This window comes from Oryctolagus cuniculus, chromosome 8 (genome assembly GCF_964237555.1).
Source record: "Oryctolagus cuniculus chromosome 8, mOryCun1.1, whole genome shotgun sequence".
Classification (NCBI taxonomy): Eukaryota; Metazoa; Chordata; class Mammalia; order Lagomorpha; family Leporidae; genus Oryctolagus; species Oryctolagus cuniculus.
This window is the reverse complement of record NC_091439.1, coordinates 77217479-77238017: the sequence shown is the minus strand read 5'-3', so window position 1 is coordinate 77238017 and position 20539 is coordinate 77217479. Positions and strand designations below refer to the sequence as shown.

The 20539-nt window shown below is 43.5% G+C and overlaps 1 protein-coding gene across 4 annotated transcripts in view; it reads left to right on the top strand.

Moving 5' to 3' along the window:
- The window catches only part of HERC6 (HECT and RLD domain containing E3 ubiquitin protein ligase family member 6), a 65952-nt gene extending 47519 nt beyond the window's left edge, over positions 1-18433 (top strand). For 3 of the 4 annotated variants that reach the window (XM_051819572.2, XM_008267614.4, XM_051819570.2), the window contains exons 16-23: positions 2476-2643; positions 4416-4559; positions 9397-9563; positions 10615-10678; positions 11429-11499; positions 12320-12503; positions 12611-12713; positions 14609-18433. In XM_051819572.2, the coding sequence (XP_051675532.2) occupies positions 2476-2643; positions 4416-4559; positions 9397-9563; positions 10615-10678; positions 11429-11499; positions 12320-12503; positions 12611-12713; positions 14609-14832 (1125 nt within the window). In that variant the 3' untranslated portion in view covers positions 14833-18433. The remainder of the gene's footprint in view (positions 1-2475; positions 2644-4415; positions 4560-9396; positions 9564-10614; positions 10679-11428; positions 11500-12319; positions 12504-12610; positions 12714-14608) is intronic. The other variant, XM_051819571.2, reaches the window with a different exon arrangement.
- The last annotated feature ends 2106 nt before the right edge of the window (positions 18434-20539 follow it).

The window sequence follows — 20539 nt, the reverse complement described above, 5'->3', positions numbered from 1 at the left end:
GTTCTGATCCAGCTTTCTGCTAATGTGCATGCTGGGAGGCGGCAGATGATGGCTCAAGTCCTTGCCACCCACTTGGGAGACCTGGATTGGGTTCTGGGCTTCTGGCTTTGACCTGGCCCAGGCCTATCTGTTGTAGGCACTTGGGAAGTGAGCCAGAAGATGAAAGATCCCATCTCTCTCTATATATTTCTCTCTTTTCTATACATATACAAAAATGTGTGTATGTATAAATATACATATATATATATAACCTTGCCGTTAAAATAATTAAAAATAAACTTAAAAAGTTGTTAAACTCCATTCATTTTTTCATAATATGCATTTTCATGAACTTGAAAGCCTTTAATGCATGGATTTTTCTTAATGTAGGTAGTATTCTTTTAAAATTTTTATTTACTTTTTGAGATGCAGAGAGAGAGAGAAAGCTCCTTGTGCTATTTCACTTCCCTGGCTGGGCTGGGCTAGGCAAAGCTGGTAGCTGGGAACTTAATCTAGGTCTCCCATGTGAGTGGTAGGAGCCCAATTACTCAAGCTATCATTGTTACCTTCAAGGATACTCATGAGCAGGAAGCTGGAGTCAGAAGCCTACTTCAAACTCAGGCACACTGTGGTTATCCCAATGAGCATCTTAGCCACCAAGCCAAACATCTACCCCATATGTATGAATTCAAATTTGTTTTGCACTAAAATAAACATATATATATATATATTAAAGATTTTATTTATTTGAGAGGTAGAGTTACAGACAGTGAGAGGGAGAGACAGAAAGGTCTTCCATCTGTTCACTCCCCAAATGGCCGCAACGGCTGGAGCTGCGCCAATCAGAAGCCAGGAGCTTCTTCCAGTCTCCCACACGGGTGCAGGGGCCCAAGGACTTGGGCCATCTTCTACTGGACTAGAAGAGGAGCAGCTGGGACTAGAACCGGCAGCCATATGGGATGCCAATGCCACAGGCAGAGGATTAACCTACTGCAACATGGCGCCGGCCCCTAAACTTATCTTTAAATTTCATTTTCCGTGAACATTTTGAAGTACCCTTGTATTACCAACACATCCCAGAGCTGTAGACGCCTGAGCCTCAGGGAAGGAAAGAGAAAGGAAAGGGAAAGAGAAAAAGAAAGGGAAGGAAAAAATCACCTAAAGGAAAACCCAGAAGAATCTAGTGGTTTCATTGCTCAGTATCGAGTGGTGGCACGGATTTTCCAGGCCCTGAATCAGAGGTACACTTTCAGGGGTGCATGTACAGAGCTGCTGTAGGCAAACATACCCAGCCACAAAAATCTGGACCAAGATCACTGTGATCCACTGGTCTTGCTGCCACGAATGCAAGACAAGTCCCAAGGGGGCCATGTCGGTTTTTGAGTCCTAAATACCCTGTTGTTCTGGTGATATATACCAAACCCTAGAGATGTGTTGAAGGTCAAAGCAAGGAAAGCAGGTTCAACAGTACATTTCTAATCTGAAGGAATTCAGAAGAAACGAGAGCAGGGATTAAAGTGGTGAGGGAATGTTGATAACTCAGGAAACCTGAAGAGCAGTATCAGGGTGTGTGGAGCATTGCTGTATACAAAATGGGGCCACTGGAGGTCTATTTTGAGAGTTCCAGTGCAGTTGAAAGATTGAGTAGCTGCATCCTCAGAATTTTATAGAAGAGAATCAATCTTCTCTAAGCCTTGCCTCTTGCCCTTTCCCTGTAGGGCACACAATGTCCCTGAGCCGCTGCCCTGCCCTTCTCTTCCTAGGGTTATGGTACTAGCACCCTGCTTCTTAGGTCTGACGGTAGATGAATGTCTCAGCATGTTGAATACCAATATTTCCTTTGAGAAGCATATTTTGTATTCTAAGTGACCTGAGATAGCTTTTTTTTCTTCTTGTTTCTTTTTGGCTAGGTAGAGTTAGACAGTGAGAGAGAGAGAGAGAGACAGAGAGAAAGGTCTTCCTTTTTCTGTTGGTTCACCCCCCAAATGGCCGCCACGGCCGGCACAGTGCACTGATCCGAAGCCAGGAGCCAGGTGCTTCCTCCTGGTCTCCCATGCGGGTGCAGGGCCCAAGCACTTGGGCCATCCTCCACTGCCTTCCCGGGCCACAGCAGAGAGCTGGACTGGAAGAGGAGCAACCGGGACAGAATCCGGCACCCTGACCAGGACTAGAACCCGGGGTGCCGGCGCTGCAGGCGGAGGATTAGCCTAGTGAGCCGCGGCGCTGGCCCGAGATAGCTTTTCATTATTGGGCTGTCCATCCGCAATGACTAATCTGCTGTACACAGTTCCTAGGTGTCATGGTTTGTCCGATCCTGTGATCACTTTCTCTTCTGTAATTTAGGCATGATGCTCATTTGTATAATTACCATGTGAGTATACATAGCAATGGTAGGATTAACTGTTATGTACACGAAATATGCTCATTAGAAGTATTAATCCCTGGGATTCCAATGAGGTCAAAAAATGAAGCTAACTCAGCTCTTTCTTTTTCTAGGATTTAAAAATGATAGAAATGACAGAAATATTTTTAAAACACCAATTGCTACAAAGAAACCCTGAACCTCCCATATTTCAACTTAGAGTCAGACGAAGCCACCTGGTTGAAGATGCTCTGCGTCAGTTAAACACTGCTGAAAGCTCTGACTTCTGCAAAGAACTGGTGGTATGGTAAAAGGTGTCCCTGAATGCTTTTACTGGGGTGGGAGGGGACATCCTAGAGCCTGCGCTTGAAGCCATGGTTGTCAGCCTTACCATTTCAGGATTCCCCTCTCACCCTTCCAAGAACAGTAATGAGATGTTCAGTTTCACAGTGGGCTATGAGTTAACTATTAACTACTTATGGCTTCATAATGAACCGTACCCATGCAAGCCTAAAGGCCTTTAAATAAATAACAGTACCTTAGTTTACAGATCTGCAGTTTAGCTCAGACTCTGCTGGTGTAAGCTGAAGTCACTTGGGTGGCTTTGCAGATTTTGTTTGAGTGTGTTTACGTGTCTGGGATTGGCCAGGGATAGGCCTGGCTGGGGTGGTTTGGTTCTGCTTTGTATGTCCTTCCTCTTCCTCCTGTGATCACCAAGCACATTCTTCTCACAGCAGTGCCAGAAGTGCAAGGTAAAGATCATGCGACAAACATTGCTGTAGTCAAAACAGCCACACAGCTGAACTGAAGTCAAGGACTGGGGAAATATACTAAGCCTGTGCAGTGGGAGGAAACACACAGTCACATGCAAAATACGTTGTTCAAGGAGGCATTAAGAATTGGGGCTACTCACGTGCTGACCAAGAAGCAAAAGGAATGGATGCTTTTCCTACATTTTAGCTCTAGTTTTAGATGAAGGATTTCAATTCCAGGCATCCTTCACTTCATCCTTTGTGGGTGCTGTTTCATTTCCTTTTCCATTACTTTAACTTTCCTTCTTGTGAAGGAAAAGCTCTGTTTCTGCTTATAGATTGGAGGTCACGGTGCGGATCTGGTGGAGGCTGGTCATGGTGCAGGAATGATCGCATGGTCAACTGGGAAACAGAAAAGTTAGGCTGAACTCGAATTCAAATAAACAACCCTCTCATGAGAACTACCTTCTGAGGGCATGTGTCCCACAAAGACCTGAAGACCTCCACCAGACCCACCCTAATCAGATCAGGTCCCCACCCTTAACATCAAGACAGTCGAGCTTAAACATCTGCATGAGTGTGGGGAACCAGCTTCTCTTTGATCTGTAACAGGTACCTGTAGGATTTCTGTTGTGTGGCACTTTTGGTCATCTGGGGAATGAACCAGTTGATGGGAAGTGCTTTCTGTCAAATAAAATAAATACTTTTCTTCATTTTTTAAAAATTTATTTGAAAGAGTTACAGAGAGAGAGAGAGAGAGAGAGAGAGAGGTCTTTCATCCACTGGTTCACTCCCCAAATGGCCGCAATGGCTGGAGCTGCGCTGATCCAAAGCCAGGAGCCAGGAGCCAGGAGCTTCTTCCGGATCTCCCATGTGGGTACAGGGGCCCAAGGGCCTGGGCCATAGCAGAGAGCTGGATTGGAAGAAGAGCAGCCAGGACTAGAACTGTGCCCATGTGGGCTGCTGTTGCTCTAAGCCGGGGCCCGAACCCACTGCACCACAGTGTCAGCCCCAAAAGAAATTTTTTTTAATTAAAAAAAAAAACTAGCATAATTAGAGAGTGCCAGTCTCCGCCTCTGTATAGCACATGTGGCAGTATAAAGTATCTATGTACTCACCACACAACAGTCTGGGTGTCAGTAGGTTCGTGGCCCCTGCTGATCAGAAGCAAAGGGAGGGAACCCAGATTACAAGGAGGAAAGATAACGTGGTTCTGGTAACTCTTGTCACTGCGGGAATGGACGTTAGAGGCTTAAAAGTTTTCCATAGTGAGCAAAGCATTGCATTTTGAATATGGACCAGGAAATGTTGTTTTCCCTTAGGTTGGATTTGTTAAAGAAATTCGTCCCGAGAGTGGAGGGGTCCGGTCGGAATTCTTCCACTGTATATTTGAAGAGATGACCAAGCCAGAGTATGGGATGTTCATGTATCCTGAAAATGGTTCTTTCATGTGGTTTCCTGTCACTGTAAGTCTTATGTTTCTTTTCTTAAGGTTTTTCAGAACAGAAAAAAATACCATATCCAGCAACATGAGACCCACAGAAAATAATATAAAAGTAGGTCATTGTGACCTTATTACTCATATTTTGAACAGTATTTATTTATATGGTCCACAGAACTTCATCTGTAATATTACCTTGGAACTATTAGGAAAACAGAACCTGAGGCTTTACCCTAGACCTGCAGAATCAGAACAGCCCAGGCAATTCACTGTATGCCTGGGGCTTAGGGCCCAGGCTTACCAGATTTGGATCCCAACAGTCAGAGAACATCTCAGGGTCGTTTGTGGGTTTATATCTTCTTTACTCAGAGTGGCCCCCAAAGGTGGTGGTGCCACAGGAGATACCCACCTTTGTGTCTATGGCTGTGGTTGGACACACACACAGAGACATCTGAACACACACATGGCCAGATGTCCACAGGCAGCCGCATACCTGTCCACATCCATCCAACAGCAGCTGCGCCTAGCCATGCCCCCAGTTGCTTATGTTTGTTTACAGATAGAAGTGGCCCAGAGCCAAACTGTGCCATAACAAGATTTGTGGGTAGCTAGCCAAGCATGTAGGCTTGTCAGTTACCATGACATCAGTTACCTCAGAGGCACAGAGATAAGGGGACAAGGGCAAAAGGAATTGGAACTTGATATCTGCAACTTCCCAAGTTTATCTCCTCAACATTCATACACACCCACATGGGAGACCAGGACTGAGTTCTGGGCTCCTGATTTTGGCCTGGCTCAGTCCTGGCTATTGCAGGCATTTGGGGAGTGAGCCAGTCGATGGTAACTGTCTTAATTTAACTGCCTAACAATCTCTCTCTCTTTTTAAAAACAACTTTAAGGAAGCATAATATATATAATGCTTATTTACATATATTTATATATTATGCATATGTTTACAGGATCCAATTTGATAGTTTTTGCTCTGCACATACACTGTGAAACTGTCACCGCAACCAAATAGCAAACATGTCCATCATTGCCAGAAGTTTCCTCATCTTTCATTCCGACCCCTTCCTCCCACTCTTCTCCCCCAGGGATCTGCTTTCTGTCACAATGGAGTGATACTGTGGTCTGAATATGGCTTGAGTGTTCTTCAAGGATTCATGTGTTGCAAGTTAATTCCTGAGGTGGGTGGGTGTTATGGTGCAGCAGGTTAAGCCACTTACTTGTAACACTGGCATACCATATCAGAGTACTACTTTGAGTCCCAGCGGCTCCATTTCTGACCTGGCTTCCTGCAGATGTACCCTGGGAAAGCAGCAGAAGATGGCTCAAATATGTAGGCCTCTGCCACCGATATGGGATACCAGGCTGGCGTTACTATTATTATTCTTTATTTGAAAGGAAAGAGTTACACAGAAAGAGGGAGAGAAATCTTCCACCCATTGGTTCACTCCCCAGATGGCTGCAATGGTTGTGACTGAGCCAGGTCAAAGCCAGGAGGCCAGGAACTTCATCTGGGTCTGTCACATAGGTTCAGGGTCCCAGGTCTTTGGGCCACTTTCCACTGCTTTCCTAGGCGTATTAGCAAGGAGCTAGATCAGAAGTGGAGCAGCCAGGACACCAAGTGGCACTCATATGGGGTGCTGGTGCTGTTGGTGGCTTAACCCACTGTGCTACAATACCAGCCCTGGATTCTTGACTTTTAGATCATAATGTTGATGATTTTGAGTCTTTCCCTTTAGGCTTTGATTTTTGTGCAGTTTGGCTGGACTATATTGTATAAATTTCTTCCCTGGAGCTTTTTTTCTTCAGTTTTCTCCTCCTCAATTTTCTCCTCTTCCTTCTCCTGCTTATCTGTTTCCTCAGCAACCCCAAGTTTTCCTTTATGCCGGGAAATCTTGTCATCGCTCAGGGGCAGATTGCTGTCCAGGTAACACTTAAAAGTCTGACATCCTCCTCCTCCTCCTCTTCCCTCCTGACTCTGAATCTTTCTCCACAGCTAACCCGCTCAGGCCCTTAGCCACACTTCCACCTTCAGACCCCAGGTAATGTTATTTCAAGCACCTTAAGGGTTGAGCATAGGCCGTACAGACATTTTCAAAGTTGCCTGTGCTGCTGAAGTGGGCTGCCATTGTAATTCACTGCCCGTGCTTCAACAGTGCGCACTTCCTCCTTTGCACCAGTCCCTAAGCTGGCCTTTCATAAAGGTGAATGGTGCTCATTTTCGTCTCCATCCACCTTAAAGTGGTCATCTGTCGTTGGCCTTTAGTTCCCAACCACAACCACAACCTTGGTTAAGTCCCTTCTCTGAGCATGAGATCGTCACTGGAAATGTGGGGCTAATTCCATTGAAAAGATAGCTCTGGGTCCTCAGGGGCTAATATTCACGTCCATCAAGTCTTCCATGGGGTGGGGGCGTGCACTCAGGTGGGAGGGAAGGTTGATAGAGATAAACAACTACAGCTGCCGAGAGCCTCTGCACAGCATAGAGCCAGGCCAGAGCTCGGGAGCCGTACACGTTTGAGGGATCTTTGTTGAGGACAGAAGGAAATTAAGGGAAGACTTAAGTGGTTGGAGAAAGTATGGAGGAGAAGTGCAGACCAGAGGTTGATGGTGAAGGACTGAAATCAAGTGGGCCAAGGAAATCCAAGTGGAGGAATGGAAAAGAGAAAAACAAGTCTCTGAGGTGGGCATGTGGTTCAGCAGTTAAGCTGCTGCCTGGACACCCACATCTCGTATCAGCAGGCCAGTTGGAGTCCTGGCTACTCTGCGTTTCTGACGTAGCTTCCTGCTAATGTACTTGGGAGACAGCAAATAGTGGCCCAAGTATTTGGGTTCCTGCCACGCACTGGGGAGACAAGGATTGAGTCCCTACTTTCTGGCTTTGGCCTGGCTTAGCCTTGGCTGCTGTGGGCATTTGGGGTGTGAACTTGCAAATCGAATATATTTCTCTCTGTCTCTCTCTCCCTTTCTGTCACTCTGCATTTCAAAGAAGTGAATAAATCTTTTTTTAAAATAATAAACCTTAAAAAAGAAAGAAAAAGAAATCTTATACTAACTCTGTGAGATGGATGGTTTATATTCACACTTTACATATGAGGAAACCGAGGCTCAGAGAGGTTAAAATAATTGCCCAAGGACATATAGCTAGTAAGTGACTAAGCCATGATGTAAATTCAGGACTGTATGACCCTGAAGTTCTTTTTTTTTTTTTTAATTATTTTACTTATTTGAAAGGCAGAGTGACAGAGGAAGAGATGGAGAAACAGGGAGAGACAGAGAGAGAAAGAGATCTTTCATCCATTGATTCTCTTCCCAAATAGCTGCAACAGCCAGGGCTGGGCCAGGTTGAAGCCAGGAGCCTGGAACTACATCTGGGTCTCACGTGGGTGGCAGGGGCCCACCTACTTGGGTCATCTTCCACTGCTTTCTCAAGTGGAAGAGCAGCTGAGACTTGAATCAACCCTCTGATATGGAAGCTTAATACTCTGTGCCACAATGCCAGCCCCCGGAGTCCTTATCCTTAAGCATTATGCCATGTTACCCGAGAGAAAACAGAGACCAAGATACAAAGCAAAACAAAAATCTGAACTAATTTGTGTATGGCTCAGCGAAGGGGCAAAATCAGCCGGAACCAGAAGACATGGACAAATTATGGGAAAGATTGATTGGCTACCTTGGAGATTAGTGTGCTTTTACCTGACTTTCAAAATTGAAAATCAAAATCAAAATTAAAAATTATTACTTTTCCTTACAACTACTCTACTCCTAGGAGTAAGAAGAGAAAGTAGATTTGGGCACAGAATGTCATGTGCATGGCCCAAGGTCATGCAACTGCTAACAAGACTGGCATTAGAATCGAAATCTTAGAGTTTACAGGATTGTGACTTGTCTGCCCTTCCTGGGCTCCAGTGACAGCTTGGACAGAGAGAGTCAGGGTCTTCTCTCCTCCAGGACTACAAAGTGCAGAAAAGGGAAATGAAGCCAGTTTCATAAGGACTCTTTCCTTCCTCCCCTGCTTTCTCCTCTCCACCTTCATGGTCAGCAACGTCAGTCACCTCCCTGCCACACACCCGTGTTCCTGTGAGCACACCCCAGATGTGGGCTTCATCACAGAAGGGGGCAGCACTCATGGGACATGGGTCTCACAGGCCTGACACCCACTGGAAGTGTAGAAAAAGTGCACCCTCCTTTCTCTGTATGAATTTGAAGGCAAAGACTATAAAATTAAATTGTGAAAGCTTTATGAGGCTATCTGAACAGATTGTTTATATTCAAAATATGCAGAAATAGCAGACAAGAAATTTGTTTATTTAATGTTCTGAACTGTTAATTTGTATTGACCATTATGGAAGAAACTTAATATTTATTTATTTTTAAATTTATTTCAAAGGCAGAGTTACAAAGAGAGGAGAGACAGAGAAAGAGAGAGATCTTTCATCTGCTGGTTCACTCCCCAAATGGTCACAATGACTAGGGCTGGGCCAGACCAAAACCAGGAGCCTGGAGCTTCTTCAGGGTCTCCCATGTGGGTACAGGGGCCCAAGGAATTGGGCCATCCTCCACTGCTTTCCCAGATGCATTAACACGGAGCAGGATCAGAATTGGAGCAGCCTGGGCTTGAACTGGCACCCATATGTGATGCTGGTGTTGCAGGCTGAGGCTGAACCTGCTATACCACAATGCTGGCTCCATATGGAACAAATTTAAATAGTATTATATCCTGTGAAAGAAATGTCCAATTTTTATTTCCTAATACCTACTTTGCTTCTAATTTCTGATTTTTAAAGGAAAAAGAACTTTTAAAAATTAATCTACCAATTCATTTATGTTAGTTATTTTTCTTCCTCCCTTTTCAGCCTCAGTGTGACAAGAACAACTACTTACTCTTTGGGATCCTCTGTGGACTTTCTCTCTTACATTGCAATGTTGCCAACCTTCCCTTCCCACTGGCTCTGTACAAGAAACTTCTGGACCAGAAGCCGTCGTTGGAAGATTTAAAAGAGCTTAGTCCTCTTTTGGGGAAGTGAGTACATATAATTGCCTTCTCAGGACTGTACCTAGCAAGTCTCCATTGTTGAGGCAAAAATAATGTCACAAAAGACTCAAAGACAAGGCCTTCAGTTTTAATAATGTTTGCTCTTTAGGTGAATTTGAATTTTATCATGAGTTATAATTGAATGTAATTCAATGGAGAAAAGCTAACCACTTCTCAAATTATTAATTACTGTTGTAAACACAGCTTTAGTTCAGTCCTTGACTTCATCCAGGAAACAGGTACTTTGGATAGGATACAATATAAGTGTGAAATCACACACACACACACACACACACAATGGCTTAAAAATCTGTGGAAAATGGAATTAAAAGAAGATGTGAATTTTTCATGAACTTAAATATATATTTGAAAAGCAGAGTGACTGGGATAGCGGAAAAGAGGAAGAGAAAGAGAAAGAGAGATTCTTCACACACTTGTTCTCTTCCCAAATGCATACAACAGCCAGGGCTCAGCCAGGCTGAAGCCAGGAGCCTGGTGCTCCAGGACCCAGAGGTGTGTCCGTCCTCTCCCATGTGGGTAGCAGGTGCCCAAGTACTGAGGCCATCTTTTGGGTTCCCGGGCAAATTAGCAGGAAGCTGACTGGGAAGCGGAGCAGCCAGGCCTCAAACTGGTGCTCTGATATGGGATGCCAGCGTCCCAGGTGGGGCTGTTTAATTTTTTGTTGAGTGGCATTTAGGCTCCTTCCCCACTAGGTGCCAGTAGCAACTCTCCCTCTAATTATGACAACTGAAGATGTCTCTGGACTTTGGTACACAAAACTCAGCTGGTTGAAAATCCCTGGTCTAGTGAAAGGAGACCCTTCATTTATTTTTCACAAGCACAGCAGTGTCTGTGGGGTAGCCATGGGACAAGTCAAACTGTAAAGAGAAGTTAACTCTAAGAGGAGGGAGTGAGAAGGTAGAGGAAAGAAAAATTTACATTGCATTTTAGACATTTTAATATTTTTTCAATGGAAATTTATTACTTGGAAATTTTGTAAGATCAAAATATTTAATTTTTAAATCAACATTTTCATTAGGAATTTGCAAGAAATTCTAAATGGTGAAGCTGATGACTTTGAAGATCTCAGCATGTATTTTTCTGTAAGTACGTAAGAGCCAGATTACGGTTAATTTTAAATTGAGATTTTAAAGAATAATTTTATTACAATATGTTATAGATATTCCCCCCCTTTAAAATTATTTATTTATTTTTTTAGAAAGAGTTACAGAGAGAGAGAGAGAGAGAGAGAGATCTTCCATCCATTGGTTCATTCCCCAGATGGCTGCAATGGCCAGTGCTGGGCCAGGCCAAAGCCCAGATCCAGGAGTTTCATCCAGGTCCCCCACATGGGTACAGGGGCCCAAGGGCTGGGCTATCTTCTGATGCTTTTCCCAGGCCATAGCAGGGAGCTGGATCAGAAGTAGAGCAGCTGGGGCTTGATACTGGCATCGCAGGCAGCATCTTTACCTTGCTACACCACCATGCCAGCCCCAAGATCCCATTTTTAAAAGATATTTTCCTTGCATACTGCAAGGATTTCCCTACCCCCACTCCTCATTTGATACTTTGTGCATGTATTCTCAAAGTTTAATTAAGCTAAAATTATTAATCAATTACTTTGAACAATGTGAACTAAATAGAATAATTTAGGCTTGAAAGCTACATGCAACATATACAAGGGTAGGTTTTAATAACTTTTCTATATATTTAAAAGATTGAATGATAAAAATATTTAGCACCCAGTTACTTTAAATTATCTAGGGAAAAATATATTTGCAATAGTGGTATTATGGGTGGTTGATATTCAGAGTTCCTTTCACATTTGGTACCTGGACACATCTTACTTACAGATACATTGGGACCAAAATAATGTTGATTTAATTCCAAATGGGATCTCCATACCTGTGGACCAAAGCAACAAGTAAGTCTCGAGACCTGGACGATCTGCTTTTGAAGTGGAAGAGGTGTGGTTTAATTTTTATTACAGATTCTTGCCCACAATGGCAAAAGGCCAAAGAAAAGGGCTATGCCCACTGTGTCCCAGGCCTTTAATCCACTTCCAAAGGGGAGTAGTTAATTAGCCTGATTGGCTGGTGGGCACACAGGTGTGGCCAGGTAAGGGCATGAGGTCACACAGGGGCATGGTGAAGGCGTGGTCTTCCAGCTCACAAACCTGATCCATTTTACCCTGTATGCCTGCCTACATCATTCCCTGCTCAGAGACTCCATTCCCTTAATCCTAAGAGATGTTGAAGGGTATAGAATCATCATTTCTTCTGTAGCTGCTTCCTGCTTAGGAGGGGCTTAGTGCAGGCCCTGCCTGTCCTGGGTCTGGAAGTCTATCTATCTTATCTAACAAATTCACTCTGTGAATTGGAGCAGGACTTAGTGACATTTTCAACATACAACAGGTTTATGGGGCTCTGACTACCCCCCCTCCCGCCCTCTCAATTGTAAGTCTGGGAGCGTCTATATTCTGATTACTGTTTTTTAAAAAGTCCAGAGTGCAGTGAGGAAAATGAGAACAAAATAAAATCTTAGTCCTTCCATAGATATTGTCTGAGGTCCCTTCCCTTGGTTGACCAGGCCCTTCTGTCCTCCTTAGGTACAGGCTTGTGTGCCCTGTAGAAGTCATTGTCTTGTTTTTCTCGATAGACACAATTAAAAAGAACGAGGTAGAGAATAGAATATTTTAGTCCCTGGTTAAGTATGTGATGGAGTTTTTTCTCCCTTCCTGAAAGGAAAGACTATGTCTCTCAATGTGTTGACAAAATCTTCAACGTCTCTGTAAAGGCCGTGTATGAGAAATTTCAGAGGGGATTTTATAAAGTCTGTGACAAGGACATCATCGAGTATTTCCACCCTGAAGAACTCATGACAGCAGTCGTTGGAAATTCTGATTACGACTGGGAACAATTCGAAAAGGTAGGTGGTATCTAAAGTGCTCCTAATTTTTCTAAACAACTCCTAAGTATTCCTTCCCCTGGCCCCAGCCTCCAAAATTTTTGTTTTTCTTTTTTTTTCCTCTCAAGAATTCAAAGTATTTAGAAGGATACCACGAATCAGACCGCACTATAGTGTTGTTTTGGAAGGCGTTCCACAAGCTGACTTTGGATGAGAAGAAAAAATTCCTCTGTGAGTACTATAGTAATAGATGGGCCACTCATTTTACATCTTGTAAAAAGTTAAATATCGTGTTTTCAGTGAAGTTGCCCTTAATGGTAGGTCACATGTGTTCATGGAGAGCAAGGATGAGCGCTCAGGTTCCCTGCCTTCCAGGCCAGCGTTCTCACTCTGACACAAGCCTGTTTCCCATTCTTTTTTTAAAGATAGAGATTGTATTACTTTTTTTAAAAAAAATTTATTTACTTGATGGGGCTGGCGCTGTGGCGCAGTGGGTTAATCCTCCGTCTGTGGCACCAGCAGCCTGTGTGGGCTCTGGTTCTGGTCCCGGGTGCTCCTCTTCCGGTCCAGCTCTCTGCTGTGGCCTGGAAAGGCAGTGGAAGATGGCCCAAGTGCTTGAGCCAGTGTACCCGTGTGGGAGACTGGAGGATGCTCCTGGCTTCTGGCTTTAGATCGGTGCAGCTCTGGCCTTTGCGGCCATTTGGGGAGTGAACCAGTGGACGGAAGACTTTTCTGTCTCTCCCTCTCACTATCTGTAACTCTGTCTCTCAAATAAATAAAAAATTTTTTAAAAATTATTTATTTGAAAGGTAGAGTAACAGAGAGACAGAGAGAGAGAGAGAGAAAGAGAGAGAGAGAGTGAGATCCATCTTCCATCAACTGGTTTACTCCCCAAATGCTACATTAGCCAGGGCTGAGCCAAGAGCCTGGAGCTCCAGCTGGGTCCCCCAAGTACTAAAGCCATCACCTGCTTTCTCCCTGACATACTGTCAGGAAACAGGACTGAAAATAGAGTAGCTGAGACTGCAGCAAGGCGCTCCGCTATGAGATGCTGGGGTCCCAAGTGGCAGCTTAACGCATTGTACCACACAATTGTTCCACATTTCACTACCTTTTCTGTCGACTCTAATCCCACCTCTGGGTTTCATATCCTCTTTCCATACTTCAGTTAGTTGGTTCTTAAGCCCTCTGTCTCACATTGCTGTAGTCATTGTGTTATCTGACTCCCAGGAAATGAAGATGATATCACTGCCTCTATTTTGTTGTTTTAGAAACAACAATAGCGATGGCCACCAACAATGGTAGTAGTAACAGCAGTGGCATTTTTGTGTGCTTACTCTGTCCCAGCCACTGTATCGATCACTTTATTTTTATCATATCCCATTATCCTAGTAGCAACCCCTTATGGGGTTGTTATACTATTTTTTTCCCATTGTAGAAATGAGGAAAAAGGCTTGGGGCATTTAGTGCTTGTCTGTGTTTGCACAGCTAAGCTCTGTGACCTTATGGCTCCTCCTGGTGGGAACTCTACAGCTTCTTTGGGGCAGACATTATGATTTATTCTTTCACCATCTCATCCCTTTTATTCACTTTTCTTGACATACACATCTTTCATCTTCTTGCTGTTTTCACTGCTTATTGGAGGACAATTCTGACATCTCCTCAAAACCAACCCTTCTGGTCTCTCTTAATAGGAAACTCTTGCTTCAGCCCAGTAGTTCAGCCAGTGAGTCCACTCACATCTTCCCACCTCTGGCTTTTTCTTGGGATTGTCCCTGTGCCTTCAAAGCTCACTCAATCCCTCTCCTTGAGGATGGGCCAGGTGTAACCCCTGGACATCTCCTTGCCCTCAGTCTCAATTAAGCTCTTAACCTCCTACTTCCCAGTTGGCCTACATCAAGTGTCCTTCTATCTTACTGTTATTTTCCTCCCAACTAGACCATGACCTCAAAGAGGACAAAGACCACCAGCATGATTTTTCTATGTTCTGCACTGTCCTCTGTAGTTAGTTCTCTGAACAAGGCACTCACTAAACGCTTACTGAATACAGTCCTTAATTTCCTCTTTTTCACTTTCAGTTTTTCTCTTTCTATAAAATATCTTAGCCAAATTTTGTTCCTTTCTAGTTTTTCTTACAGGATGTGATAAGTTTCATGCAAGAGGCCTACAGCAAATAGGAATATTATTCCGCTGTCCTAAAACCATGAGTGAAAAAGACAGCCCAAGATCACTGACGTGCCATTGTATCCTGGACCTGCCTAAATACTCTACAATGAAAAGAATGGAGGAGGCGCTTCAAGTAGCCATCAGAAACAACCGGGGTTTCACCTCGCCTGAGATCACGCTGTAGTCAGCACCGCCGCGGGTCTTGGAAGAACCTCAGATGCTCGAGCAGTGTCACCCTGGGATTCTTCTGTTCCCTTACATCTGACTAGTGGTTTGACAGATTTTAGTTAGGATTTGTTGAAAAATGTTGGGATAAAGTGGTAAGTCAAGAATAAGATTTTTAATGAAACAAAGTTACATAAAACAACACTTCCTGTATATCAAACCTTAATATTAGAATGTTTGCTTTTACCAAATTATTTCCTGAATACTAAATATCATCTGCAGTGCTGGAATCCCATATGGAAAACCAAGATCCCAGCACTCAATCCAGGTCTCCCACATGGAGACTTGCTGTCTCCAAGGGTATACATTAGCAGGCACTCTGCTACAGGATTCCCAGCTGCTCCACTTCCAACCTAGCTTTCTGCTAATGTGCCTGGGAAAGCATTGAACATGGCCCAGCTGCCACTCCCCACTACGGCCATTTATGGAGCAAACTCTTGACTCTCTCTCTCTCTCTCTCTCTGTAACTCTGCCTTTCAAATAAATCTTTTATTAAAAAAACTCTAAATTTGAAAGAACTCATTAATTTATTGAATGATTACTTGTACTCAATTTTGATTACCATTCTAAATGCAGGCATGGTCACTTTGGCTAACCACTGAGCCCGCTCCATTGTAATTGGAGAGATGTTAAGGAGGATCAACTGTGTCTCAGTGCCATGGCTAATGGAGTAAATAGAGATGTAACTAAGGTGGGAAATTGCCAAGTCACTTTGTGGGCCAGTTTTAGTTAATATTAAAATTTAAGCTGTTAATATAGCTTTGAAATGATTCCAGGCACATAATTTGCTATATGAGTAACATGTTTTGCTGTGATAAGAGCTTGGGAGTGTGATCCCCCTGCCAATGAGAATTTTATATATTATTCCTTCTCAGATCAGACTCTATAAGTTAGTGACCTCAACTCTTGGACACCAAAATAGTTGTAAACACAATTCGGATAGCTGCTTTGAGAGCTCAGGCTGTGGCAGGGCCATACCCTGTTAGCTGCTGGCCTCAGCTCCAAAGTCTTGCTAGCCAACACTGGCACCACCCTTCCATGTCTTCCTGGATCGCCACTGTGTTGTCAAGCCAGTCTCTCCTGAAGACCACTTGGATCTAGAGATACCTCACATTTTAATGATGCTTCATCCTGTCTGAATAACTAGACTTTAACAACTGGATTCTGATGAAACTGGTCCTTGCTTGTTCTGTGGTTAATGTTCCTCCTCTATCGAGTGTTCTCCCTGTGAATTTGTTCTCCCCTGCTAAAGCGTTGAAAAGAAAAACTTCTGGGTGGCAATAATCACTGGCTACATGAAATGGTACTTTGATCATCTGCTTATTTTAACTATTCAAAATAAGCTATAAGCTTTTGAATTAGGATGTAATCTTTCATAACCAACATTACATTTTTTTAAATATAAATGGGTAAGTTGTACTAAACAGTTAAGGAAGAAATAGAACCAATTCTTTCTTTCTTTATTTTACTCATTTGTATTTTATTTGGAAGGCAGAGAGAGAGAGGGAGAGAGATTCCATCCACTGGTTCAACCCTCAGTGCTCACAGCAGCCAGGGCTGGACCAGGCTGAAACCAAGATCCCAGCGCTCAATCCAGGTCTCCCACATGGAGACTTCTGTCTCCCAGGGTACACGTTAGCAGGCACTCTGCAACAGGATTCCCAGGCAGAAATTCAACTGCTGATCAAATGCCTGCCTCAGGACCAACTCTTTATACTTTCTTTCAGAAAACAGGGGAAGAGGGAACATTTGCCATTTAGTTCTATGATTGCAGCATTATTCTAATATCCAGACCAGAGAAAGACATTACAAGGAACAAAAAAACTACGTATCTTTCATGAACATGGACACAAAAAGCCTTTACATATCAAAAATTCTTTGACACATCAACTATATAAAAAAAAATTGGACAGTGCCTCAGAACTAAGTGGGGGGGGGTAGCCCAGAAATGCATTTGAAGATCAACTATATTTCATCTCTGAATAGAAGAGGGAAAGTTACTTCATTACTTCAGTATAAGCAGCAAAGAAAATTGACAAAATTGAACACTCACAAGCAAACCAGGACTAGAAGGACTCAACTTGATAGAACTTACATCTAGCTAACCTCATACTTAGCGGTGCAAGACTGATTGCTGGGGCCAGTGTTGTGGTGTAGCAGTTAAGCTGCTGCCTGCCATGCTGACATCGCACATGGGTGCAGGTGTATATCCTGGCTGCTGCACTTTCCATCCAGCTCCCTGCTAGTGGTCTGGGAAAAGCAGCGCAGGATGGCCCAAGTGCTTGGGCCCCTGCTACTCTCTTGAGAGACCTGAAAGAAGCTCTTAGCTTTGGCCCAGCCCAACCCTCTCCATTCCAGCCATCTGGGGAGTGAACCAGAGGATGGAAGATCTCTCTCTGTCTCTTCCTTTCTCTCTCTCTGACTTTAAAATAAATAAATCTTTTTTTTTTTTAAGACTAATTGCTTTCCTGTTAGGAACAAAGTGAATATCTCCCATCATTGTTATTCAACATTGTACTGGTTGTACTACTCTATAGATTAGAACAAAGCAAAGCAAAGGCATATGGATTGGAAAGGAAGAAGTAATATGTATTTGTCGGAGACACTGTCAGCTACATACATGATTCTGAGGGATCTACAAAAACTACTAGAAATATTAATATAGAAAGGTCCTTAGATTCAAGGTCATTATATAAAAATTTGTTGTATGTCTATATACTCAGATTTAAAATTAAACAATCTCATAAAAATTTCAATTGAAAATTTAAAAAACACCATTTGCAATGAAAAGTAAATAAGGATAAATTAAATACATTTATACACTGAAAACTATAACACATTGCTGAAAAAAATTAAAGAAGTCTTAAATTAATAGATCACGCTCATGGACAGATAAACATGTCATTTCTTCCCAAACTGACCTAATTTAATGTAATTTCAATCAAAATCTCAGCAGTCCATTTTGTTGAAATCAAGAAACTGATTCTGACATATATATGAAGATGAGAAGAAGCTAGAAAAACCCAAACAACACTGAAAAAGAACAAATATTGGAGCAATTGTATGAACTAATTTTGGGACTTTGAATCTACAGTAAATAAGTGTAGTAGCGAAGTAAAAATATACAGATAAATAAGTGGAACAGAATTAAAAATCCAGAAATAAATCCAAGCATTATGCAACTGAATTTTGACAAAGACACCAAGGCAAGTCAATGGAGAAAGGCAACCAAAACCACCGGAAATCACAGGGACAAAAAAGATTGAACCTCTACCCCTACATGATTTGAAATATAACAAAGGGGGCCTGCGCTGTGGCGTTGTAGTTAAAGCCTCCGCCTGTAGTGCAGGCATCTTCACTTCTGATCCAGCTCCCTGCTGGGTGCCTGGGAAAGAAGTGAAAGATGGTCCAAGTCCTTGGGCCCCTGCACCCACATGGCATTGTGGCCGTTTGGGGAGTGAACCGGTGGATGAAGGATTCTCTCTCTCTCTCTCTGTCTCGCTTCCTCTGCCTCTCTGTAAGTCTGCCTTTCAAGTAAATAAATCTTTATTTTTAAAAAATTTTAGTTAAGTTATACAAGTTTCATTTATTTCATATATACAGATTTAGGAACATAGTGATACTTCTCACCCTACCCTCCCTCCCACCACTCTCAAACTCTTCTTCTTTCTCCCTCTCCCATTCCTACTCTTAAATTTTATAAAGATTTATTTTCAGTTTACTTAATGATTGTAAAGTTAACCCTACACTGAGTAAAAGAGTACAACAAATAGTATGAAGAAAAAAGCACTGTTCCTCAATGGAAGAGACAAGGGCTGTAAACAATCATAGAATCTCAAAATGTCCATTTCACTCCTAAACATTACATTTCAGGTACTCTATTAGTTACCTAGGAGCAGGGAAAACATATTATATCTTTCTTTTGGGGACTGGCTTCAAATAAATCAATAAAAAAAATAAAGACACCCATATCCCATACAAGAGTCCCTAGGTTTCAATTCTCTCTCTCCCTCTTTGTATGTATGTATGTATCTGCCTTGCAATTAAGTAAAACAAAATAAATAAAAAAACACAAAGATCTAAAACCATAAAACTTCCGGAACAAACAAGAACATCTAACTTTGTGTTCAAGAAAGATTTAAATAGACCCAAAAAATAAAGGCAAGAACTACACAAAAGAGAAAAATGGATCAACTACATCAAAACTAAAAAGTTTCAGTTCTCCAAAAGGTAATTAATAAAATGAAAAGGCAAGCCACAGAGTGGTAGTAAAACATTTCAGTTACGTATTTAGGGACCAGCATTGTGGCACAGCAGGAAAAGCTGCCGCCTGGGACGCCTGCATCTCATATGGTCACTGGTTCCTGTCCTGGCTGCTCCACTTCAATCCAGCTCCCTGCTAACATACCTGGGAAAGCAGCTCAAAATGGCCTAAGCGCTTGTGCCCCTGCACCTAAGTGGGAGCCCCGGACAAAGCTCCTGGCTCCTGGCTTCAGCCTGGTCCAGCACTGGCTGTTGTGGCCATTTGGGGGGTAATCAGAGGATGGAAGATTCTCTCTCCACCTCCCTACCCCAACTCTGATTTAAATAAATAAATATTTTTAAAAAATCTAATAAAGGACATGGTGTAAAACAACACGTAAAGAATGCTTAGACGATGTCAAGCCATCAAATTCATAAATGGGCAGAAGACGTCACACACTTCACCCAAGAGGAGATATGGCAAATTAGCACATGAGAAAAGATGCTGAACAGCATTCGTCATTAAGCGAATGCAAATTAAAATCAAAAGGACACTACTACAACTGCTAAAACGAAAAAAGCCTGGCAATAGCCACCATGGGCAAAAATACAGTGAGGGACAGATACTCTCCCGACTTCCTGGAGAGAAGGTAACCGGGCACAGCGCTTTGGAAAAGTCTGGCGATACATTTCACTTCCCACACGACCCAGCAATTCCACTTTTGGGCATGCGCCCCCACCCTCACCCCCGCAAAAACTAAAAGGAAAAAAAAAGAAAAGAAAAAAAACAAAAAACACTTGTCTATCCGGAGATATGTGCATCAATATTCACAGCGGCTCCGCTCTTTGCGGCCAAAAGCCGGAAGGGAATGGATGAATACGCTGTGGTTCACGCACACAATGGAACCCCACGCAGCAGTCACGAGCAGGGGCCTGCAGACGAAACGGGAGGGGGGAGCGCAAAAAACCACGGAGGCATGCTTCGATTTGCATGGAATTCCGGAAAAAGGCCAAACTCTGGAAAGCGCTGTTTCCCAGGCACCCAAATGCGCCGAGGGACCCCGGGCGTCATTTCGCCGCTTTCTGCGCGGCGCGACGCTCAGCCTACTTCAGAGTCCAAGTTCCCAGCCCGGCGCCGGATTCCCCAGAAATCCCGCCAAGTCGGCCTGCGTGCGGGCGCCCCCCAGCGGAGGCGCGGGGATTCCCGAAAGCCACCGGCGCCGGGGGCCGCCGTCGCCGTCCTGACGGCTCGCCAGATCAGCTGGCAGCCACCTGTTTTCCTGGGCCGCCTCCAAGGCCGCCCTCGCTTCATTTGAGTTTCCCTTTCCTTTTCCGAGACGATTCGACGCTCTTCAAAAAAAAAAAAATTCTGTTTCGTTTTCCTTTCGGCCCTGCCGGCCCCGCCCCCAAACGGCACGCGGCGG